A 23,828-nucleotide genomic window follows, 5' to 3' on the forward strand; every position below is an offset into this window, starting at 1 on the left:
TAGTCACGTGACAGAATTCCAATGGCCTTTTTAGACCTGCTCTACTTTGAATTATCATGGTCAGATCATGTAAAACAAAAGCAGATGTACTGCACATTTTGCATTTTTCACAAATCAGGTAAGATTATTATCATCATAGTTTACTTTCTGTAAACAAAGAAGCGGCTACCAAGGTTTTAAATAAGTGTTAGGTCAACAAATGACAGTGCTGAAACTAGCCAGAAAAGAAAAATTAAATCCACATCTTTCCCAGATGACAGATTAAAAGCCAGCTTTTCTGACATCTTTTTGATAAAACATCTATGTCACAAAAATAATCACATTGTTAGAATAAAATGTCTCTCAAAAGTGAACAGAAGCAGGCAATAAAATAAGAAACCTTAGGGTTCGACGTCTTATAAATGTAATTCTCTATATATCTATTCAAAAATAATCCAAATAAATTCAATAAGATACACATTTAAGTAAGTATGCTTAGTATTGCAGCATTACAAGTCATTGATTACTGATTGCCACAAAGAATCTAAGTCTCAACATGCCTATTCAGTATGTGTAGGTTTTTTTTCTATTCATGTAATTTGCCCTAATTTGCCATTCTTCATGGAACCGCTGAAGAGTAACACACAGCAATTGCTCATCCCTGTGGTGAATATATCTGTTTTTTTAAAAACACATATAAAAATATCAGAAATTAAGAGACATCCATTAAAATAATGGGACAAAGCTACTTTACATAAGTTAACTTAATATAAAAACATGGCAAAATATAAAGCTTTTGAGTCAAATGGAAACAGATATTTCTGAAATACCAGATAAGGTACCATGACCCAGATAAGCTATCCTGAGTAACATGTATGCACCCAAAGAGGGAAAAATCAATATTAATGTTGAGACTAGTTAACAAAATAAATCTGAGTGAGAAACCTACATGTTTTCAATGTTTTGCAATATTGTAACATAGTGCCCATATCATCATCTAAACTATTATTCATCACTGATGGGATGAATGCTCTTGAAGTTTTTTTATATTTCTAAAGGTGATGTTTTAAGACGGGGGTGTCAAACGTCATCGCGGCGGTGTCACCTGACATATCGGGACTTTCCCCTTCATAAATCGGGCGTGGGCATGGCCAGCATGTGATGCATCCGGCCCATGGGCCGTGAGTTTGACAGCCCTGCTTTAAGACATTGTCTCAAAATTTGGGGCTCGCATAAAATGATACTGATGCCCGAGAATGATTGCCATCGGATTACCAAAATGAACTTGCAATGACATTTCAACTACCATTGGCATACTTGGCGTCCATGGCACTTATGAACATTTAGAGACAAATAAAAATAAGCTCCACAAACTGTTTATTGCTACATTTAGAGACAAAAGATTTTCACCTGGTCTTTCCTGGTATTTAAGGTTTGTTTGTTTGCTGGTTGGTTAGTTGGTTGGTTCCTTTATAAAATGTATTGGCTACCCATCTTACCTTAAGGTAACTCTGAGCATCTTACAATCACAATGTTTCACAGCAATACCAAGCTCTGACTGCGAAATTAAATGCTCCCAAAATGCTTATCTGATAAGAAGACTAATCACTTACAAAGAGAATAAAATTAAGCCTATACTTAATATTTCCTGTAGCCTTATATTTATTTTAAATAAATATTGATGGTGGGATGATGGACTATGCAACAAACTGCCAAGAGGAAGGGGAATTTTTCAACTTATGATAAGAATAACTATCTATACATAGAAATCTATGTATCTATACATAGAAATGCTAGAAAAGACTCTTTCGAGTCCCTTGGACTGCAAGGCGATCAAACCGGTCAGTCCTAGAGGAGATCAACCCTGACTGCTCTTTAGAAGGCCAGATCCTGACGATGAAACTCAAATACTTTGGCCACCTAATGAGAAGGAAGGAGGGCAAAAGAAGAAGGGGACAACAGAGAACGAGGTGGCTGGATGGAGTCACTGAAGCAGTAGGCATGAGCTTAAATGGTCTCCAGAGGATGGTAGAGGACAGGAAGGCCTGGAAGAACACTGTCCAAGGGGTCACGATGGGTCAGACACGACTTCGCAACTAACAACAATACATAGAAATGCCTACAAACTCTGTTTATAGGAATGCAAATAATTCCGCAGCCTTCATCTCATTTTGAAAAGTTACCAATTTATATTCTCACCTTTAGCCAATTGTGGAAGTTCTGCATATTGTGATCTATTACTTCCCTCAATATTTGCATTTCAAGGACACTGTAATGGGATACTTTTTATAAGGACTAGCTATTGTCCTTTGTGGGAACAGTGAACTATGAATTTAGTGATAAAAATGAAGAAATTATGGAAATCAGGACAATATAAATTCATGATTGCTGTATAATTTCTGTCTCCTTGTTGGTTTCTGCAAAGATGAAACATTTTATTGTTCACTGAATATTACAGGGAAAATGGTTACTAGTAGAAAACAAGACAAAGCCAAGTCCTTCCATGAAAAATATACTCTGAAGTGTATAATGTTGAATTCCTCAAGCAAATTGGTCAATAACTTATGACTACACTGCATTTGATCTTGTGACCCAAGTCATGCTTTCAGGTGGCCCACTTTCTAATGCCATTTTATTATTGAAAATCTTTGATCATGTGATTATGGGATGCTGTGACAGTCGTAAGTGTAAGGATTGGTCATAAGTGACTTTTTTAAATGTCTTGTAAATTTGAACAGTTGTTAAATAAATGGTTGTAAGTCAAGGGCTATCTGTACACCTTTTTGTTGTCTGCAGTAAGTAATTTGTTCCCATATTTTAGGAAAACAGACAGAATTTGCATTTAGGGAAGTAACAGACAGCAAGAAAAGTATAGTATTTTAGGAATTTTGGGATAAAGGTGAAGAAACAAGATGTAGTAGAGGTGCAAACATTTATAAAGTTTTTTTTTGTAATTTTGGCTCTTAAAGTTTCATTATCATTCAAATACAGGACTACTTTTCATATTGCATTTTTATTCAGATGCTACTTCATTTTTGTCTGTTCTCTTAGAGACATTTAGATCATGACACTGAATAGTTCAATAATTTTAAATAATCTGTAACATTAGAGTCATAAGATGCTTACAAAATTACCTTTGAAAAATGTTGTGCTAGCTATTAACATATAATATCTATATAATTCAGCTCATATAAATCCATTCAAAAGTGATTGCAGAGTAAATTCCAAGTTCAACATCATTCTAAGATACTGGATGCTTTCCATTTGTGGGTTGTTGTTGTTGTTTTTTGTATAGTGATTTCTTAAAAATTTTCATGTTTCAAGATTTTACAGCAGTTGCAACGTCCTTTAATTAAGTGATCACCAGCTTCCAACAAGCAAAATCATTGGAGAAGCCAGCAGAGAAGGTTGCAAACTGTTCGCAATTGTAGGTGGTGTCTCACTTAACAATCATGGTGATTTGCTTAACAACCATGGCAAAAAAGATTGTAAAATTGGATGCAGTCACATGATACTTCACTTAACAATCACACTGTTTAACAACGAATTTACCAATCCCAATTGTGGTCATAAGCTAAGAACTATTTGTATTTCATCACTAACTTACAGCATTGACAGCACCACCAGAACAGTGGCAATGCCACCAGAAAAGCTTGGACCCAGTATCTTATCTTGGACTATAAATTTTAAGAACTAGTATTTAAAAGAATGACTACTGAGAAAAAATTCCTAACATCAACTGATAAGGTGTATCAGAAATAGAGAAAATGTACATTTTTAATCCACCAAAAAATGGCTATTCATCACTGTACTTATTGATTCCTTTGGGATTCAAGCAACAATATTCCGCATAAATAAACTTAAAACCTCCTTTGAATCAAACTCAGCTCTTGGTGAGACTACACATTTCTCACAATATAGTTTTCTCAGCAATAAAGTGCAGCAGTTAAATCTTGTCCTTTTTCAACTTTCCAGTCTAGCTTACTGCCAATTCCCAATGATCTTCCGTCCAAGTGCTAACTAGGTGTAATCCTGTCTAACTTTTTCATAGTTGTCCAAATTTGCCCCAAATGAATTTCTATAAAAATAGGGATGGAACGGTATAATAAAAGGAGCCAAAGAAATGTTTTCTTGTACCTGTTTCATTAAGATTTATTTATCCAAAGCAGAAGTAATCCAATCAAGCCTCAAAGAGCTAATACCTTTATAAATAAGAAATACAGTTTGCTTCATTCAAGCCTCTATTAAGGAAGCCTAATTTTTAGAACTATGCTATTTCAAGTACGATTTCCTATATATGATAATCCAGGTTCGAATGTAAAAATAATGACTAGCAATATACTTGAGATAAAATGAATGTGATTCTGCCAGTTCCACCTAGCGGTATAATCAAGATTTCCTTCCCTACCAATCTGCGTGCAAACTAATTCACTGACAATATACTCTTTGCCTTTACTTTGGGGGTTGAGAACGGCATATTATAGTTCCAACGTTTTTCTGCAATCACAAGTTGGAGTTGTTTTTTAAAAAATTGAAAACATGCTGGCCATGCCCACCCATATTTAGGGAAAAATGGAAATCAAGTATTTCAATAAATAAAATAATAAACGATTAAAATAAAAGGAGTTAAAAACCTGAAACTAACAAGGAATTTGGGTTTTATCTGGCCTGAGGTAAAGCTTCAAGTTAGAAGAACCTACCTTGCTACAAGCTGCTCAACTAGCACAATTAGGCTTAGGCAGAACTTAATCGCCCAAGTACATCTATTTTAGATAACTACAATGTCTCTAAGCCAATCAGGTACACATGTAAACTTATATACGTATAGAGAGGGTCAAAGGGTGAAAAGTGTTTGGTTCATGAACATACATTCATATCACATTTCTATGGATTTAAAAACACAATTCAACAAAACCATATTTTATGGACAGTGAACTTGTATAGTTAGGAAGAATTTGGATTCAACTAATTGCTGGAGATGGTGATTAAAAGATGCATTTCACACTCATATATATATATATCAATGGTTTGGGAATAAAAAGGATGATAAAAGAAATGAGCATGACATTTTTTTGTAATGAAGCAAAGTTGAAATTACAAAGTTTGAAGGCCACTCATTCTCTTTCAATGGTGTAGAGAACTCTAGAACCTCTCTTTTTACATTTGGGCAAGAATTTTACAACCAGGAATCCTGTTTGGAAACTACATAATCTGAACTATGAAATTTGAATTATGCAAACTAATTTATATGCTTAATGTTCCATTTTTTTCTACTGTTAAGTAATAATATTTAAATATTAAAAATTTAATTGTACACCACGACATCAAACATTTAAAAAATTTGCTGGATTATATCTGCAAAAAGCAGCTGGCAAGGGGAAAAAAGCATAGGTAAGAGCTTCTGAAAGGCAGGATTGAGAAGGTCTGGATGATAATCTATTTAAACACATTCCCAGCCTGATGGGCTTCAAAGCATTAGTAAGCAAGCTTTCCCAAGACAAAACATGCTAGGTTTTTTGTATTTTCAGCACTGCAAGATTGCTACATCTCAGGTAGGAAAAACCACAGTAATTAATTCACAATTCACAGCTACAGTAGCTAAAGGCAGACAATGAAGAAGTTCTTCTACATATATCAAAGAGAATATTGGGCAAGACAAGTTGAATCAAGATGAACATTTACAATGTAATTGCCCCCATCCCAATTATGTCCTTTAGACATAAGGGAATGCAAGAACAAGTAAACTCAGAACTTTCAATAAATGATACCACAACTGTAATATTGTTAAAAGTACAATGTCAATCTGAAAGCAAAACAAATAAGGCTAGTTCTTTGTGTAGAACAGAGGTGTCAAAATCACAACTTTCCCTTTGCTAAACCAGGGAAGGGCATGGCCAGTGCGTGATGCATCCGGCCTACAGGCCGCGAGTTTGACACCCCTGGTGTAGAACATTCTACCAACATACAAAGCCACAGAAAGCCTATGAATAAAAACTGGATTTTAATTTCTGCTTCAGAACAACTACTAATTTCTGCTGTAGTTATGTAAGTTTGGCATGAAATCTTCAGTTTCATTAACTCTATTAAAAAGTTCTTTGCCAATACGTTTAAATTTCATCTTTTGACATTCTGATATATCGTTTGTGCAGGTAGCATTACATGCATGCCTGATTTCTAAAGGTTTTGTTTTTGTTAAGCGAGGATCATTTCCACTTAACACCTCCCATCACAACTTCCATCTTTATGCAGATATATTAAAGTGCAAATTTCAGAATTCTTAGCCTGATACATGAATTCAGAACTACCTGGAAAGCATTGGACTGGGGAAGGCAGGTCCAAAGAGTAATCTCAAAATTCTTGGGTCTCTCACAGAAATATGTTTGGGATCAAGGAATATCTGGACAGAAATCAATCTGAGAAACTATTTGTAGTTGCTGCCACAGGTTGTGAGGAAAACAGTCCTTCAAAAATAATGCAAATGGTAATACCAAAAGCACAACTCATTCATATATTGCTATAGATGCTGCCTACTGTTCAGCTCAGATTTCTTCAACCTGTCCTAGAAATCTTAAAGCAATTTACATTCTGCCAAGTTCTAAGGTTGGCATACTCTGCTTTGATTTTAAATCTTGGCCAGAGTTGTGGTTAATTAAAAATACAATCTTGATTTTCTGCCCTTAAGCAAACTCAACAGCAACAACAGTTTGCTACTAGGTTCTCCTTTTGAGACAACTGCACTTACACTAGAAAAGTCTTAATTAGTTTTCCTATAGGTAGCGGCTTTTTCTACCGCAAATATTAACATACACTGTATCTGTATTTCTGCTGTTTTCCATCAGAGAAATTTGGCAAAGGATTAGGAAAGAAGATTGGTAAGACATGATCCAAAATGCACATAATTTAAATATTACCTGTTTTCATAAAGTGCTTTGACATAATCAGTAAAGGAAGGTGCTAAGCAACTAAATGCAGCTGTGGACAATCAAACACGTTTTCATGCATGGCTTGATGCATCACTTGGTCTAGCCAGTCAGGATGAGTTAGGGCTAGATAAAAGGTAGTAAAGGAAAAATACCACAGTGGGAAAGAAGCAGGGTCAGACACACATTTGGAACAGAAGCAGAAAAGTGGCAATTCTATGCAGTTGAGAGAAGCATTAGATAAATGATGCAAGAAATCCAAGCTGCGATGATAAAAAGTTCTGGTACCTGCACGTTGGGATGGAGCGGGAGCAGGGCTTAGAGTGATCACAATAACTGGATTGGGAAAAGGAAGAAAAAAACACGATAAATCACAACAGAAACAGTCAAATCATCAAAATGAAAATAATTCATGTTCAAATCAATTTCAGGACAAGGAATTCAAGAAATTCAGGTAGGGAGAAATCAACAAAGGGGACAGAAAGATGAAAATGAGATGTATCAAACAAGTGAAGAATCTGCTCTACAATTTAATCAAACACGTGCAGGATCAATTTCTTCATTGTATTTATGAACACTGTTCCATTAAGCTCTGTGGATTTCAGCTCCCTACACAGGAACATTCCTTTAATGGTCTCTTATTTCCTTCCCAGAACCTATTTATTAGAACTTCATCAACAACATGTTCTACCGCTTCACTATGATATGACAAAAACACTTATCCCCTTCTGGATTTTTGCACCTCTTTTTTTCAAAATATTACCTGGGCTTCTTATGGTCCTACTGCTATGTAAAGGAGTACCAAGTGATCTACAAATAACACTAATATTTTGTTTTTGTTTCATAAATTTCATAAGCATGAATCAAACAATGATATGCCAGCATGAAAAAGTAATCACTCCCTTGGATTCAATGAAATGCTTCCTGTAATTAGTGATCAGGCTCTCACATTGTTGGTTCAAAATGTTCTTTAATCATTCTCTTATATGTTTGAAATCACTGGGGTTTATTTTTGGGGAAATACAATTTCAGGGTGATCAGCCTGGCTGGGCGGGGGGCTCCAGCGCACACACAAGAGCCGGCAAGTGCATGGGGACTGCAGGTATCCGGCAGTAGCTGCAGCCCGCCGGTCCCTTAGTCGGCGCACAAAGCAGAAGGCACAGAGCGGAAGGCAGGTGATCCCAACACACGGAGTGGAAGGCAGGCAATCCTGGCGCGCCACATTGGCTCCAGGCAAGCCAAGAGACGTGAAGACGAGCCTCCTGTGGTCACCTGCCACTCCATCCAACCATCGCTTGGCTTTCCCATGGCCTACGTGTCCGGATCATCTGCCTCTCCCCTGTCCCTCTGCCTACTACCAGTGTCACTGCACAAAGACGATCCTCCCACAGCTGGATGCCACTCTGGCCCGCCACTTGGCTTTCCCAAGGCTTGCATAGCCAGATCACCTGCCTCCAACCCTCACCTTTGTCTCTGCCTGCTGCTGGTGTCACTGCATGAAAACGAGCCTCCCGTGTCCACCTGACGCTCCAGCCCACCGCCATTTGGCTTTCCCACAGCGCATCCAGATCACCTGCCTCCCGCTGTGCCTCTGCCTCTGTCAGTTATTGCCGTGCAAAGACGAGCCTCCTGCGGCCAGCCATTGCTCCGGCCCATGCCGTTTGGCTTTCCTGTGGCCTGTGCAGCACCTTCGGTTTGCCTGCCCCCCCACACCTCTGCCTTATCTGCTGCTCACACTCACCTCTGCTGCGCAGGCTGCCAGACACTGTTGGTCCGCGTGCACTCGGTGCCTCCTATGCTGGCCACCCCCTTCACTAGGGCTTACTTTTGTGGGAGGGCTTATATTAGGAACATGCATATAAAACAGGCTGGGGCTTATTTTCGGAGTAGGTAGTATTTTCGGGAAAACACAATACAAGCAATTTATTATCAGGTTCTAAAAGGAGTAGCAGTATCATCCACATTTATAAATACAGTGTGTGACTGACAACTAATAAGTAACAAAATTCATAATCCAACATTCTCTAATGAAAACTAAAGAATCAAGGGAAATTCATCAAGTAAATAACCGCTTCATTTTGCTTTTGCAGATCTAAACAAACAATTTTGACAGAACTAAAAACAGAAGAAAGAAAACTCCCGATGAACCCAATTTATTCTATATTCTGAGAACCATTACTCCAAAGAAATTTCAAACTAGGATGTTCATATTTCTCTACTATCTGTAGTTATTAGGGAAATGAATTACTTCAGACTCAAATTGAAAATGTGCTTCAAAGCATGTGAAGTAGATGCCATATAATACCAACAAAAGATGTGGCAGAAATGCATACACAGTTCTAGTTATTATCTTCAGGATGAAATACCTCATGAATATTATTTGTCAATAAAGTCTGTTCTCACTTCAAAAGATATTGGAGTAGGGCTAAAGAAACCCAGGTTCCAGACCAATTTCAATAATAAAAATTCCTTGGGTGACTTTCAGCTAATCATACTCTCATAAATAATTCCCTCACAGGTTTGTGGTGATAAAATGAAATAAAATCCCTGCATAAGTCAATGCAACCTTATAGAAATAATTCAGACTATAAATCTAATAAACAAACAAACAAAGCTGTTTAAGATACTTCTTGTCTTATTTTATTTCAGAAAACCTAGGTGCACCTATTATTGCTTATATTCTACAAGGCTTCTTCCATCTCTAGGTTTTCAGTGAATTAACTATTACAAGACTGGATGATCCACATGTCCTCTGCACCCGGGGACTGGGCCACTAGAATTTTGTTCAAAAACTTCATTGTTCTATGTTATTTTGGGGGTCTCTTGTAAAAAATAAAAAATATCTGAGCTTCTGGCCTTAAATAAATAACCTAAAATTTTGTCCTTGAATCTCAGTGGCTTCATTTTCAATCATTTTGGAAATATAACTTTGGACTTTAAAAGTAGAAAGTTGTTCCCAGATGTTTCCTGCTCCTATACCCAACCTTAAGCCTCCCAACCCAACCCAATCCAACCCAAAAGTTTGTCCCATCCTTTTTTATATACAGTGCATTCAGAAAGTATTCAGACCCCCTTCACTTTTGTCAATTTGTTATGCTGCAGCCTGATTCTACACTTGTGGAATTTCATTTTTTTCTCATTAATCTACACTCAGTACCTCATAATGACTGAGTGAAAACAGAGTTTTAGAAATGTCTATAAATTTATTAAAAAGAAAAAAACTGAAATATCACATTGACATAAGTATTCAGACCCTTCACTTAGTACTCTGTTGAAGTACCACTGGCAGCAATTACAGCCTCAAGACTTTTTGGGTATGACACAAAAGCTTTGCACACCTAGATTGGGGGATTTTCTGCCGTTCTTCCTCGCAAATCCTCTCAAGCACAGTCAGGTTGGATGGTGACTGTCGACGAACAGCCATTTTCAGGTCCCTCCATAGATATTCAGAAGGTTCAATCAAGTCAGGGCTCTGGCTGGGCCACTCTAGGACATTCAGAGAGTTGTTTCTAAACCACTCCTGTGTTGTCTTGGCTGTGAGTTTAGGATCGTTGTCATGCTGGAAAGTGAACCTTTGGCTCACTTTGAAGTCCTGAGCATTGTAGAACAGGTTTTCATTGAAGATATCCCTGTACTTTGTTCTAGTCAGCTTTTTCTCAACCTTGACCAGTCTCTCCCAATCCCTGCTACTGAAAAACACTCCCACAGCATGATGCTACCACCATCATCATGCTTCACTGTTGGGATGGAATTGGGTAGGTGATGAATGGTGCTAAGTTTTCTCCAGACATAGTGTTTAGAATTGAGGCCAACAGTTCAATCTTGGTTTCATCATACCAGAGAATCTTGTTCCTCATAGTCTGAGAATCCTTCAAGTGCTTTTTTGCAAACACCAAGCAGGCTTTCATGTGTTTTGCACTGAGGAAAGGCTTTGGTCTAGCCATTCTGCCATAAAGCCCAGATCAGTGGAAGGCTGCAGTGATGGCTGTCCTTCTGAAACTCTGTCCCATCTCCACACAGGATCTCTGGAGCTCAGTCAGAGTGACCATTGGGTTCTTGGTCTCTTACTAAGGCCCTTCTCTCAATTGCTCAGTTTGACTGGGTGACCAGCTCTTGGAAGAGTCTTGGTTGTGCCAAATTTCATCCATTTGAGAATTATGGAGGCCATTGTGCTCTTAGGAACCTTCAATGCAGTCAAAATTTTATTGTAGCCTTCCCCAGAACTGTGCCTTACAATAATCCTGTCTCTTGAGTTCTGCAGGCAGTTCCTTTGACCTCATGGCTTTCACTCTGCTGAAGTATGCATTGTCAGCTGTGAGGCTTTCTATAGAGAGGTGTGCCTTTCCAAATCAGGTCCAATCAATTTACCACAGTCTGACTTCAGTCAAGGGGTAGAAACATGTGAGCAATGATCAAGAGAAATGGGAGGCACCAAAGCTAAATTTCATGTGTTGTTGCAAAGGGTCTCAATGCTTATAACAATGTGATATGTTTGTTTTTAATATATTTATAAACCTTTCTAAAATTCTGTTTTCACTTTGTCATTATGGAATATTGAGTGTAGATTAATGAGGAAAAAAATTAAATTCAACAAGTGTAGAATCAGCTGCAGCATAACAAAACTGACAAAATTGAAGGGGGTCTGAATACTTTTTGAATGCACTGTAATTGCCATCATTCCAATAATAACCCACAGTCCTCCTGCTGATCAGGAGAGTGATTTTGCAGCTCCATCCCAGGGAAATTTGCTAAATACTAGTGCAGCAAAGGGCAAGAAGGAAGATAATCTAATCTTTTAGCCTAGTAGGAGACCAAGCTATTCATAATACCATTAGCTACGTTACATTATATTACAATACAGTTACAATAAAACTCATAGTAGAGGAGGAAGCATAATTTGTTTCTCTGTTCAGATTTTGAAAATATTCTTAAGGCATTGTTGAAGGCACCTATCAACACAAGCTATCACAAATGACAACCATACAAGATCCTAGAATGTCACAAGCAAACCTAAACAGGAATAAACTAAGCATTAGGTCAATCTGGATCTAAAACTGATATCCAAGAGCAAAATTCCTATTCCAAGATTCCTATGGGATTTGCATAGGTATGTGGATATATACTTCATGTCACTGCCATCCATATGGCAGTCACATATATAGATAGATTTTATTTGCATAGCGAACTATGAAAAGTTAGTATCCTTCCACACAAGAATGATCCAACCATCATCTTTCTCATAGGATCCTCAATTAGTACGGCTAATAAAGAAAGAGCTGAGATTTTAGTTTACCTACTTTGGATGAATCACTTTCACCACTTCTGATCTCAGGATACTTAATTCCATCTCTGTTCTCTGGATACTCAATTCTCCTGTTCTCTCTGAACAGATTTTAGGTGGATTTACCTCAAATGAGCCTCAAAACTGAACCTGGCACTGTATAATTTGCCATGGTTAAGACATTTTGGCCCATTTCAAACATATTAGGGATTTGCAACAAATCCATATCTTATAAGATCTGAAGCTTTTCAAGTCAGAAACAGAACATGATGGACATGTTTAAATGCAACATGAGAAAAGGTAGAAAAGCAAGTTAGGGTTTATAGGCCTTTCTATTGACATCTGGGTGGGCTGGCCAGACACAAATACTGTAGAGCAGTCATGTAATTGAGTATAATTCTTCTAATATTCTGAGTCAGTTTTATCATTAGCAGATGTGTGGATACTATGTTTAACAGCATTGCCCACAAAGAATTAGGCAAGGAAAGGACAATATGTCAAAAAGAAATGGAGAATGTCCAGCCATTGGAAATGAATAAAAATACAGATAAATCTGAATGTAGATGAAACAAGCTTTCAGTTTAACTTAAAAGAACAAGCCCTGGATATCATACTTAACCTGATTACTGTCTGGGTTCAAACAAAATGTTTATCCTACTTAACAAACTCATCCATTTTCTGTGATGCAACGAATCACAATTTCAATTCAGAACCAAACCAACATGAAATTTTGAAAAAAATATCCAAGGTTTGTGAGTATGCAGTGTAAGCGCTAAAGGCTTTAACTGACTTGTTGAGAACCGAGTCGGAAACTTGCAAGCAGAATATACAAAACGTCCTATATTTAGCCTGGAACTTGGATCTCACTGTTTTCAGGCATACACAGGCACCAATCTTGCAGAGAGACTCTAAATATTTTTAAGAACACAACTGAGCTTTGAAAGCATTCTCAGTCCAGTGCTTTCATTCCTTTACATCAAAAGACCATTCGGCCTTAGTGTGAGTCTTTCAAAGTTCTTTTAAAATAATAATAATAATAATAATAATAATAATAATAATAATAATAATAATAATAATAATAATAATAATAATAATAGGAGTAGGAGTAGGAGTATCAGCAATAATGTGCTTTTTACAAAGCACATCAAGAAATTGCAGGTTCCTGCAATAACACCAATGGAACTACAAAAAACTGTGCTACTCGGAACATCATATATTTTAAGAAGATATTTGGTTGATACCTAGGATGCTGGCAGCAACCTGTATGAACCATTAGCACCAAATTTGTAACACATTTTTAAATGTTCAATTGACTGAGTTTCATATTTAATAAGAGATGATGACAATAATAATCCATTCATTTGCACATCTCTAGGTTCTCCCTTTGCCCCAACTGATGTTTCACAGATGTGAACGCAGCCCGTATTCGTGTGCTAACCAACTACAGACAAGCAATTAGACAACCATAAACCTCCCTAATGTGTCCTGTATAATTCAGCCCATTTAAGCTCGTTTATTGCAAATACGGTGGTGCAACACCCACTAAACAACTTGGCGGACGTGTCCATGCTGACTGACACCCCCTTCAGCCAGTCCTTCACCTTTACCTCGTAGTTAGGGTTAGCTGTGAACACCTCTGACATTGGGCTTCAGGGACTCCCCTAATCCAGGACATGCCCATTTTAGGGGCTTCCACTGTATCCCTCTCTACCAAACTCCTCCTTCCCACTCTTTCCCTTATTTTTCTTCCCAACTCGAGGCGCAGTTCCTGGGCTTCCCTTTTCCCAGCTTCCTTCCTTCCTGAAGGCTGAGGGAAACAGGCCTCTTTCCCTCCCGCCCCCGCCCCTTTGGCGGCATCTTCCCCCACCCCCACCCCCACCCACCCCCTGCAACCCGTTCAGTTTCCGAGCGCCTGCCTTCCAAGCTGGGCCTGCCATAGCCAAGCAGGGCCCCTTCCCCTCCCTTACTAGGCCGAGCCCGGGCCGGACTGATCTCCAGGTTGAGGTCGATGCGCCGGCGGGCTTCCCGGTTCTCCTGTTTCAGCTTGGCCTCCAAGCGGGACAGCTTCTGCTCCAACGAGGACGCTGCCATCTTCCCCCCCCTCCCCCGGAGCCGCCGCCGCCGCCGCCGCCGCGCAGCCAGAATGCACAAACACCGCAACGCGCAGGCGCGGTGCGAACCAACCAGGCCACCATACCTCCAACCTCCTCCTCCTTCCTCCTTCGGCCCCGGTTTGCCCTACGCTTGTTTTGCCTCTGAGGATGGACTCGCGCGCATGCGCAAGGCTGAAACCGGCTTCCCGTTCCTTGTGCGGGTCCCGGCACCTGCGGGGGAGTCTTGAAGGCGTCTGGCGGGTGGTGAACTCGGTTAACGTTTGTGAGATTGTCGAGATATCCTGCCGAGAGGTTGATCAAAGCGCCCATCTGTCCTCGGGTTTCTTATCGCGGCCATCCGACCCTTCAAAGCTGCGTTTCTACATCCGACTAAGCCAAATTGTGGCTCGCTTATCAACTTGTATGTTGTGGCTCACTTACGAACTACTAGTTAGTGGGGTTTCCTGTAATAATGGGGCTTATTGTGGATAAGTGAACTATGGTTTAACATAGATGTCAAGGGGCGTCTTAAAGTTAATATGACAAGGAAAGGTTATTAAACACACGAGTAGAGAATAATTATAAATAGATTTAAATTAAATTTAAAAGTCAAGCCAAAATGCATCATGTGTGTCATGTATCACTCTAGCACCTTAAGGTCCTGTTGCATATTTAAAGATTTTGCTCGTCGGATTAGCAATTTTGCCCAAGAAAATCATCTCCCAAACTTGATCCCTTTAGTGCTAAGAAATAACTCAGAATAGTCGCTATTTCTGAGCATATAGGCAGGATGTAAAGGAAATGATAGATCAAAGAGCTTAGTGTAACTATGCATCGATCATTCAAAACAGAAATTGAACTGATTTATGTACTTTTAATCTGCTAATGAAAAGCATCCATGAGTTGCATTATAGAGATGTAAGAGACCATTAGATATGTAATGATCCCTGACCATAGTTGGCTTGGGTGCTGCTTTCGGTGAAGTCTTCCGCATATTCTAGCCAGAGACTTCTGCAAAATAGCCAGAACTTCCTACAATCCTTTTTATTTAAAAATTAGAGATGGCAGGCACACACAAAAAAACACCAAAACGTTTCAAGTGATAATAGCTGGATGTTTGGGAAAACATATTTATGGAAACCATAGTATACTAAATCTGGAAGAAAGTAGTTTGGAAGAAATTGTTACTCTTAAATTGGCAAGAACGATCAACACCAAAGATTCACCCTGAATACAACAGCCCTGGAAGTTTACTTAAGGATACCCATGTGACTTAGAGAATCAATTTTGTTTTAGTATGTAACTGGATGACTACCTGGGGAAGGTACAGTGGTAGATTCTTGCACTGAGCAAGAGATTGGATTAAATTATCTTAATGGTCCTTATCAACTTTTATATTCTAGGATTCTACAGCATGCTATTCTGTCTCCTTTAAACCATTAACAAGAATTTGCAGGACCACTGGGGAGCCTACCTAATCCAGCCCTGCTCCGGACTCGGCGCGATCCTGCTAATTAGGCAGGACAAGAGGAAGACATCCACCTCTGCTCAATTGATTCCGTTTTGAATACTGGATGCAGACGGGACAAATACAAGTGATCGATCACTGGGGAAGCAAGAAGAGAGCTGACTTCTACTTTTTAAAAAAAAAGGAAAAAACTTTTTCTCACTTTAATTTAGTGAAGGAAAAAAAATGGCATCTGAGAGGAAGTGGATTGGAGGCTGCTTGTGAGAGAAAGTGAAGTGCGTCGTTGTGGATTCCAGCTGAACTGAAGCTCTCCATAGGAAGCAAGGTGAAAGTTTTTATTTTACAACCTTAATTTGAGACTTCATTTAAATCAGAATGGCTTCTAAGCCACCTAAAGTCCCTATAACGAGGAGGGGGTCTGAATCTAACCTGGAAGATATGTTAAAGGAACAGAATAGAGTTTCTGAAGAAAGATTTAAGGAACTTATGAATAATATTTATGAGATGAAGGACCAGCTTAGAGAGGAAATTAAAGAGAATAATAAACAAATTAGAGAAGATTTATTGATGGCATTTCAAGGTTTGGCAAAAAATTTGGAAGTAATAGAAGATAAAGTGGAAGAAATTAGCCAAACAAATCAGTATTTGGGACTAAGAACCAGAGAGAAAAATTAGAGGAAATAACGGGATTTGAAATTGTAAAAAAGGTTAAATATTTAGGAGTTTTTCTTACCTCATCAAATGTAAAATTGTATAAGAATAATTACGATGTGTTATGGCAAAAAATTCAGAAGGAAATGAATACTTGGAAAAAATTACAATTATCTTTGTTGGGGAGAATAGCAGCTATAAAAATGAATGTTTTGCCTAAATTCTTGTTCTTGTTTCAGATGATACCAATAATTAAGAAAGACAAAAATTTGGAAGAGTGGCAGTTTGGAATTAATAAATTTATATGGGAAGGGAAAAAAGTGAGAGTTAAAATGAAAATAATGCAAGATACACGGGAAAGAGGAGGATTAAAAATGCCTAATTTAAAATTGTATTATGAAGCAGTTGTTCTTTCTGTAATAAGTGATTGGTTTAATTTGACGGAGGAAAGGATTTTGAATATAGAAGGTTATGATTTATTATATGGTTGGCATGCATATTTATTGTATGATAAGAAAATAGATAAAGCTTTTAAGAATCATGTGTTGAGAATTTCTCTTGCGTGTCTGGAAAAAATATTATTATAAGTTAAACTATAAAATTCCTATATGGGCAAGTCCTCGGCACACAGTAGAGAATATAAATATAGAACAGGAACAAGAATTGATTACTTATAAAGATCTTTTATATAATGAGAGGGGAAATTTACAGTTAAAATCTTTGTATACATTAAAAGAAGAAGGGAGGAATTATACTTAGTTTCAATATGGACAGTTAAAGGCTAGATGGAAAGAAGATCAGAAAATTGGTATTATTCAAAATGAAGAAAATTTGGTTAAACAAATTAGAAATCAAACCCAGGGGCATATAAAGAGATTGTATAATGTGTTGATAGAAATAGACTCTGAAAGAGATTTAATAAAGGATTGTATGACAAAATGGGCATAGAATATTCAGGAACCAATAATGTTGGACACATGGGAGAAAATTTGGGTTAGAAATGTTAAATTTACGCAAGCGCAGAGTTTAAGGGAAAATTTTTATAAGATGTTTTATAGATGGCATTTAGATCCTAAGAAATTATCATGTATGTATCCAGATACGCAAGCGAAATGTTGGAGATGTAATTGTGATGATGCTACATATTTTCATGTATGGTGGACTTGTAAGAAAATTAAGTCTGGATTAAGGTGGATTATGCAAAATGTTTTGAAGAAGAAGATAAAGTTCCTGCCGCAATTTTTTCTTTTGGGAATAATAACAGACTGTACAGTGATTGAGACGAAACTGATTTTGAACTTAATAACAGCAGCAAGACTGTTAATTGGACAATATTGGAAGAAAAAAGAAGTATCCACAATAGAAGAATGGATATTGAAAGTTTCTAATTTGGCTGAGATGGCTAAAATCTCAGCCTTCTTGAAAGACAGTACTCAAGAAAAATATCTAAATGAATGGAAGAATTGGATTGATTATATTCAAAATAGATATCAGATTAAGAAATTTCAGATTGCCTTTGAATGAAGTATGTTTTTTTGATTTTAATGGAAGAAGTCAGGTTATGCGAAAGAGAAGGATTTTAATTGTGTTAGATTTTAAAAATTTAATGTATGACTGTTTGTTTATTGAACTCTACCTTGTGTTTGCTCCGGGAAGTCGGGGGGGGGGAGGGGGGTTTTGGAGGGAGGGGGGAGGGGAGGGGAAAAATTTAATTGTTTTTGTAAAACTTTTTCAATTAAAAAAAAAAGAATTTGCAGGACCACTGTAGACAGAAAGCAATTAGAAATATATCTGCTTAAGGGAGCTAGGTTTCTCTTTGGAGAATATACATACTGGCTGGTCCTAAACCAGACAGGGAGCAATATTTATGTTTCCAAAAGTAACAGGAAAGAGCTGCTGGAATGGTGGTGGCAGGAGGAGCAGATCCTAGCCTTTGCCCAGAGTGTGTCTCCACTGGACAGAGCCTTGCCCAGGTTTTGACTCGACTGGAGGGAAAGCCCCACAAAGTGGGTCAGGTTTGAGGGCAACAGCCTGAGGCTAAGGTAGGAGTGAGAGTTACGTGGCATGCCACATCTTGCAATAGGACTCTTTCTCCACTGAGCCAGTGGCTACATTACTCCTAGCTACTCTGCACATAAGAGCCACCACCCCATGCCCAGCTCCAACATTCATGGCAGCCTCAACCAGCACTGTGCAACTATCCCTAGAGCCTAAGTAGCCAAAGAGAAATGACCAAAAAGTTGCAGCTTTGCAGGAACTTTTTTTAATAGAATAAATGTATGTAAGATAGCATTCAATGATCCTCTTCCGTTCCGGTCTTCCGTTTTGACTGACAAGATACTTTTCTATCAATCCACAAAGAGACTTCAGGGTTGTGGGCCTTGCAACGTTCTGAGATTGCTGCTTCCTTGTTTTCTGCACAAATACACGCATGGAAGGTGAAGGAAAAGGAGAATCCATCTGGATTCTCTGGATGATGAGCTTTGAGCTATTACTTTTAGGAACTGGCAGCCTTCCACCTCCCCCGTGTCCTGCTCAGTTTGCACTAAACCTTTTGTAGTGTCATCTTAGTTTCTGCAGCTATCCTCCATCTTTTTGTCTTTTGAGTAGAGTGAATCTCATTTTTAAAAATAGCATTGCATCTGTTTTGAAAGCCTTTTCCCTGCCATGCTATCCCATTGAATATTGATCTATGGCAGGGGTAGTCAACCTTTTTATACCTACCGCCCACTTTTGTATCTCTGTTAGTAGTAAAATTTTCTAACCGCCCACCGGTTCCACAGTAATGGTGATTTATAAAGTAGATTTATAAAGTACTAAACTTTATAAAATTTATAATTTGACAATTTGACAAAACCCCTACCGCCCTCCATGAAAGCTGGAACGCCCACTAGTGGGTGGTAGGGACCAAGTTGATTACCATTGATCTATGGTATTAAAATCAACCTTTTTAAAGTCCAAGATGTATCTTGGCTAAACTTCTTATTACTTAGGATCAGGCCTTGCAAGGATAGTTGATCATGTGCCTTCCTCTGCCCCCAATGGAGAATACTGCCAGCAACACAAATTTTCTACTTTTGGTATATATTAATTATCTCAATAAGTGTTGGGATGAAACAAACACACATACATACATACCTGTGGAAACACAGTTTATAACAAACCTTAGAGTCTTTTCAGCAGGTGATATATAGCCCTTCCCAACAAGGCACAGACAAGAGTTACATAGATTTCTATAAAGTGTGTTTAATGTTAGGATTGAAGGTAAATTGGAGAATCTTGGAAACCATCAAATTTCCTGTCTTCTTGCATTAGTGGTTGATTAAGATTTGTGTCTCTTTGAACGATCAATTTCTTCTTCCTAGGCTTTTTGCAGCCTAGGCTGAGCTGCTGTGTATTACCAAATTCTTTCTTATCTCTTGATGCTTTTTATGTCCAGTTTTCCTTCCATGACTTTTCCACTTCCCATAATCTCTCATAGTAATCATGTAATTAAAAATAAAACCAGCTCCTATGGTAAGAGTTATTCATTTAAATTCCTCTGACATATATATTTATCACTTGTTCTTTATTTTATCGATGAATCTCTAATGCTTAAAAGGAAAGGGAAAAAATGCTTTTCCTATATTTGTTTTTCTAGTCAGAGAATTTGACCCTTTTGTTGCAGTCTATCCATAACAATATTAGTCACAATGAAGTGTGCTCTAGATTTAGCCTGAATTTTGTTCAGTGTGTTTCTGCTCACTTATTGCCTATGGAGTGGATTGCCATTCTTCTACTTCCTCTTCTTCCATTTCCTCTGTTTTCAATTTATAGAGGATGCTCCCTTTTATGTTTTTAAAATAAGAAGAACTGATATCTTTTTTTTTTTAAGCTGAGGGACTTGGCAATAAGTTAACAACAGTCAGACCAGGTGTTTTATTTTATACTCAAAGCCCACTACAGTCAATATATGACCTGGTTGTTTTATCTACTCATCAATTCCTAAACTTATTTTCCCTTGGGATAAATGTTTCATTCTAGGCATATTATCATATGACTTGCTTCCAATATAACTTTCTCTTCTTGTAAGGCATAACTTTTAGCAAGGAGTAAAATAGAATTGTATTAGCCCTAAATTAATCTGGGCTATTTTCAAAGGGCATTTCTTGTTTATTATATGCAATTTTCAAATATTTTCGTCTGTTTTGATAAGTGGATCACACCTGAATTTTTATGGCACCTGAAACAGAAACATTCAGCTTCTGGTCTTTTTAATCAATAAAATAATTTGTTAAGGATTTGTTAGAATGCTTATTCACCTACTTACAAGAATATCTGTTTATTTTGATGATAGGGAAAGATAATGGGAACCAGCCTTATCATTAGTTCCCAATTTACCACTGGGGACTACATCCAGCATGTCATTCTTGTGCATGGCTGATAAGAAATTAGCAAGCCGCCATGAATAGAGTTGATTACACTGGTCAGCCATGTGTAGCAAAAAAGCAAAATCATTCTGTCCCTCTGGGATATCAAAGACACGACAGTCTTCATGTACTTGCTTAAAAGAATATTTCTGCAGTGGTTGCCACCAAAGCCATAGGAATGAATAAACTCCCACAATTCCATACAGGAATACTAAAAAAATATAAGTAGCTATCAATTTCTGTAGAATGAAAGCCATGCTGTGGGTACAGATGAATGTAGAGTAACCAATGACATTTTGTATGTCTGCCAGGCAAAGATGCTTGAAGGAGATGGATCCTACACAATTGAAGGTATAACCTAGCACAGTTAGAACCTTTGCAGTTTTGAAGATGGTTTGTCCCAAATAGATTCTATAAATCATCCTACCACCTTCAGTGTGTGCCCTGAATCTACGGATCTTCTCAAAAAGGGCCTGGCCAAGTTCCCGATCCTTTGAATCTAGGATGGGAGAAGGGGAAGAAGACTTGAGTTGTCCTAGATGCCCCATATTAACAGTATTTGTGCGCACACCTAGGAAGTGCTGGCAACCTATTTCAGAGAGAGCCTTGGTGGTCCAAGGTGACTCAAAACATTTCAACAGAATGGACAAGAAGTGTTCAATCTTTGATGAAGTCTTAGGATATCGGAGCCAGAAGTTGTTGCTTGCCATTAAGAACAGAGAATTGACAAGTGCAAAGTAAGGGAAATACTTCAAGAACCAGGGTAGAACTTTCTGATAACAGACATAGCTGATGTATAGATACTGTTGGTAGTCCAGATTGATTGGGCGATAAATGTTTGCCACAGGAAGCTCTTCACTGATGGTTTGATCCACAGCTCGAGGCTTAGGTACAACTGCTGAAGTCTCATTTAGCTTATCATTCAGAGGAAGGCAAGTCATGTTATCAACAGAGATTAATAGAGTCCCTGAGAGAAGAGAAATCATCAGCATTGCTAGTACCAAATAGTCCATCAGAACATCCCACCAAGGCTTTAAAGACTGGAACTGGGCAAGGCTATCATTGAAGAAAGTGACTTCTGACAGGGTAAACATCACTAGAAAAAAAAATTAATAGGAATATGAGTAATTTGTTTGGCTTTTGCACTAAAACGGGTGTCAAACTGGTGGCCCGTGAGCCAGATGCGTCATGCACGGGCCATGCCCGCCCCAGCTCTGCGAACATCACAAAACATCACGTGACAGAAACATGACGATGCAAGTTTGACACCCGTGCACTAAAACAAAGATTTTAGAGCATTTGTCCTAACTTCAGTTTATATATGTCTCTATGTGTGTCTGGGTGTTTGTCTGTTTATCTATCTATCTATCTATCTATCTATCTATCCATCCATCCATCCATCCACAGACCTATTCATCCATCCATCTATCTCCCTGGGAGTAAGTCTCAGGACTGAGTTTACACATTGTGCCCACTAAGGTTTTTTTACTTTTCCTAATTACTTTGTGCAGATGTAGTTTATTTACTGAAAAATGGTTGAACAAACTGGCTTAGTAGAAATGCAAATTAGGCTACCAAAAAATTGAATTGAAATACATTGTCCCATCTCTCTACAGCAGATGAGACAATGTATTCCACTTACGACTACAATCGGGATCATAATTTTGGTCATAAGTTGTGACAGTTATAAATTGAGGCACCCACATGCTCAGACTTCATTTTATGGCAGTCGTGAAGCAAATCGTATGATCATAACTCTGAATCACAAATCACTGAACAAATCAAATGGTCATAAGGGTGAACCCATTCTCCTAAAACCTAATTGAATGGGGTTTTTTTTTCTGGAAACCAGCAAAAAACACATTTCAAATCACAGTCACAGGACTGTAGGACCCTGCAACCAGTCATAAATGTGAACTGTTTGCCAAACACCCGAAATACTGTCATGTTACCATGGGGAAGGTGAGCAGCATGAGATTTTACAACAACCAGAAGTGTTTTATGGGCTGTAAAGCATCCTTTCCAAGGCCACTGTAATTCTGAATGGCTGTTAAATGGCTAATTGTAAATCGAGAACTACCTTTAGTATAATATTCAACCTATATTATCAGAGAAGCAAAAGATCAAATATATTTCAAATGCTTGTCTTTTACTGAAGTATTATTAAGTATTAATAAATAAATACAATGAAAATACTGTTGCAGGTCTCCTGAGTGGACACTGTTTGCTGTTTTTCCCAAATAAGCCTGGCCGGGGGCAGGGGGCGGGAACCTTACAGTATTAACTCAAGTGGGATGTTTTTTACCGTTTGGGTCATTTTATTACTGTTACGTTTTATAAACAGGCTTAAGACCAATGACAGCTGCTAGTCTATTGAGTTTTTGGACAAAGTATGTAATTCACGAGCTGAGTTGGTCTTTGTTTTAGAGTGTTATACAGACTGATTCACTGGGAGAAGAGCCTAATGCTGGGAACGATTGAGGGCAAAAGAAGAAGGGGACCACAGAGAATGAGGTGGCTGGATGGAGTCACTGAAGCAGTCAGTGAGCTTAAATGGATTCCAGAGGATGGTAGAGGACAGGAAGGCCTGGAGGAACATTGTCCATGGGGTCGCAATAGGTCGGACATGACTTTGCAACTAACAACAACAACAACAGCCTGATTGATGCGATTTGTAAACCATATTTTATAGTTCAGTGTGCCATGTGGCAAAACAAATGCCTCCCACCTTAGTGTTTGCCCACCTTATCCACCACAGACCACAAGCCCATTGAATCTGCCTTCCCTCTTTTATTCTTTTGTTTCCTGTGTCTAGCATCAGCTCCTCACCTGCAGGAAGCTGATCCTTTCTGCAGGCAATCTTCTCTTCCTTTTTTTCTATCCAGAAGGGTACCCGTTCCCAAATCTTCTCTCCTTTATCTGCGATTGCCTACAATTTCTCGGAGCAACCCTCAGCAGCACAAGAGGCTTTATTTCATCTCCATGGCAGCTGAATGCGGGAGGAAGGGACTGGAAGGGGGGAAGAAC

At 38.3% G+C, this 23,828-nt stretch overlaps 2 protein-coding genes and 1 long non-coding RNA gene across 4 annotated transcripts in view; 1 reads left to right on the plus strand and 2 right to left on the minus strand.

The window, feature by feature from the left end:
• MAP2K7 (mitogen-activated protein kinase kinase 7) overlaps positions 1 to 14,306 on the minus strand; it is a 32,782-nt gene extending 18,476 nt beyond the window's left edge. The window contains exons 1-2 of one of the 2 annotated variants that reach the window (XM_058165924.1): positions 14,148 to 14,305; positions 7,188 to 7,235 (exon numbers count right to left, since the gene is read on the minus strand). In XM_058165924.1, the coding sequence (XP_058021907.1) occupies positions 7,188 to 7,235; positions 14,148 to 14,271 (172 nt within the window). In that variant the 5' untranslated portion in view covers positions 14,272 to 14,305. Of the gene's footprint in view, positions 1 to 7,187; positions 7,236 to 14,147 lie in introns of both variants that reach the window. The other variant, XM_058165925.1, reaches the window with a different exon arrangement.
• Positions 14,307 to 14,396: 90 nt separating this feature from the next.
• On the plus strand, positions 14,397 to 20,259 carry LOC131189659 (uncharacterized). The gene is made up of 2 exons (XR_009153099.1): positions 14,397 to 14,694; positions 15,677 to 20,259. It is a non-coding gene; the product is annotated as an uncharacterized LOC131189659 (long non-coding RNA).
• Positions 20,260 to 20,519: 260 nt separating this feature from the next.
• LOC131189658 (volume-regulated anion channel subunit LRRC8D-like) lies at positions 20,520 to 21,870 on the minus strand. The gene has a single exon (XM_058165926.1). The coding sequence runs from the start codon at positions 21,812 to 21,814 to the stop codon at positions 20,714 to 20,716; it is 1,101 nt and encodes a 366-aa protein (XP_058021909.1). The 5' UTR covers positions 21,815 to 21,870; the 3' UTR covers positions 20,520 to 20,713.
• Between the last annotated feature and the right edge of the window lie 1,958 nt (positions 21,871 to 23,828).

This window comes from Ahaetulla prasina, chromosome 2 (genome assembly GCF_028640845.1).
Source record: "Ahaetulla prasina isolate Xishuangbanna chromosome 2, ASM2864084v1, whole genome shotgun sequence".
NCBI lineage: Eukaryota > Metazoa > Chordata > Lepidosauria > Squamata > Colubridae > Ahaetulla > Ahaetulla prasina.

Coding starts and splice junctions, on each gene's coding strand:
- LOC131189658 (XM_058165926.1), bottom strand. CDS start 21,814: ATGGACTATTTGGTACTAGCAATGCTGATGATTTCTCTTCTCTCAGGG.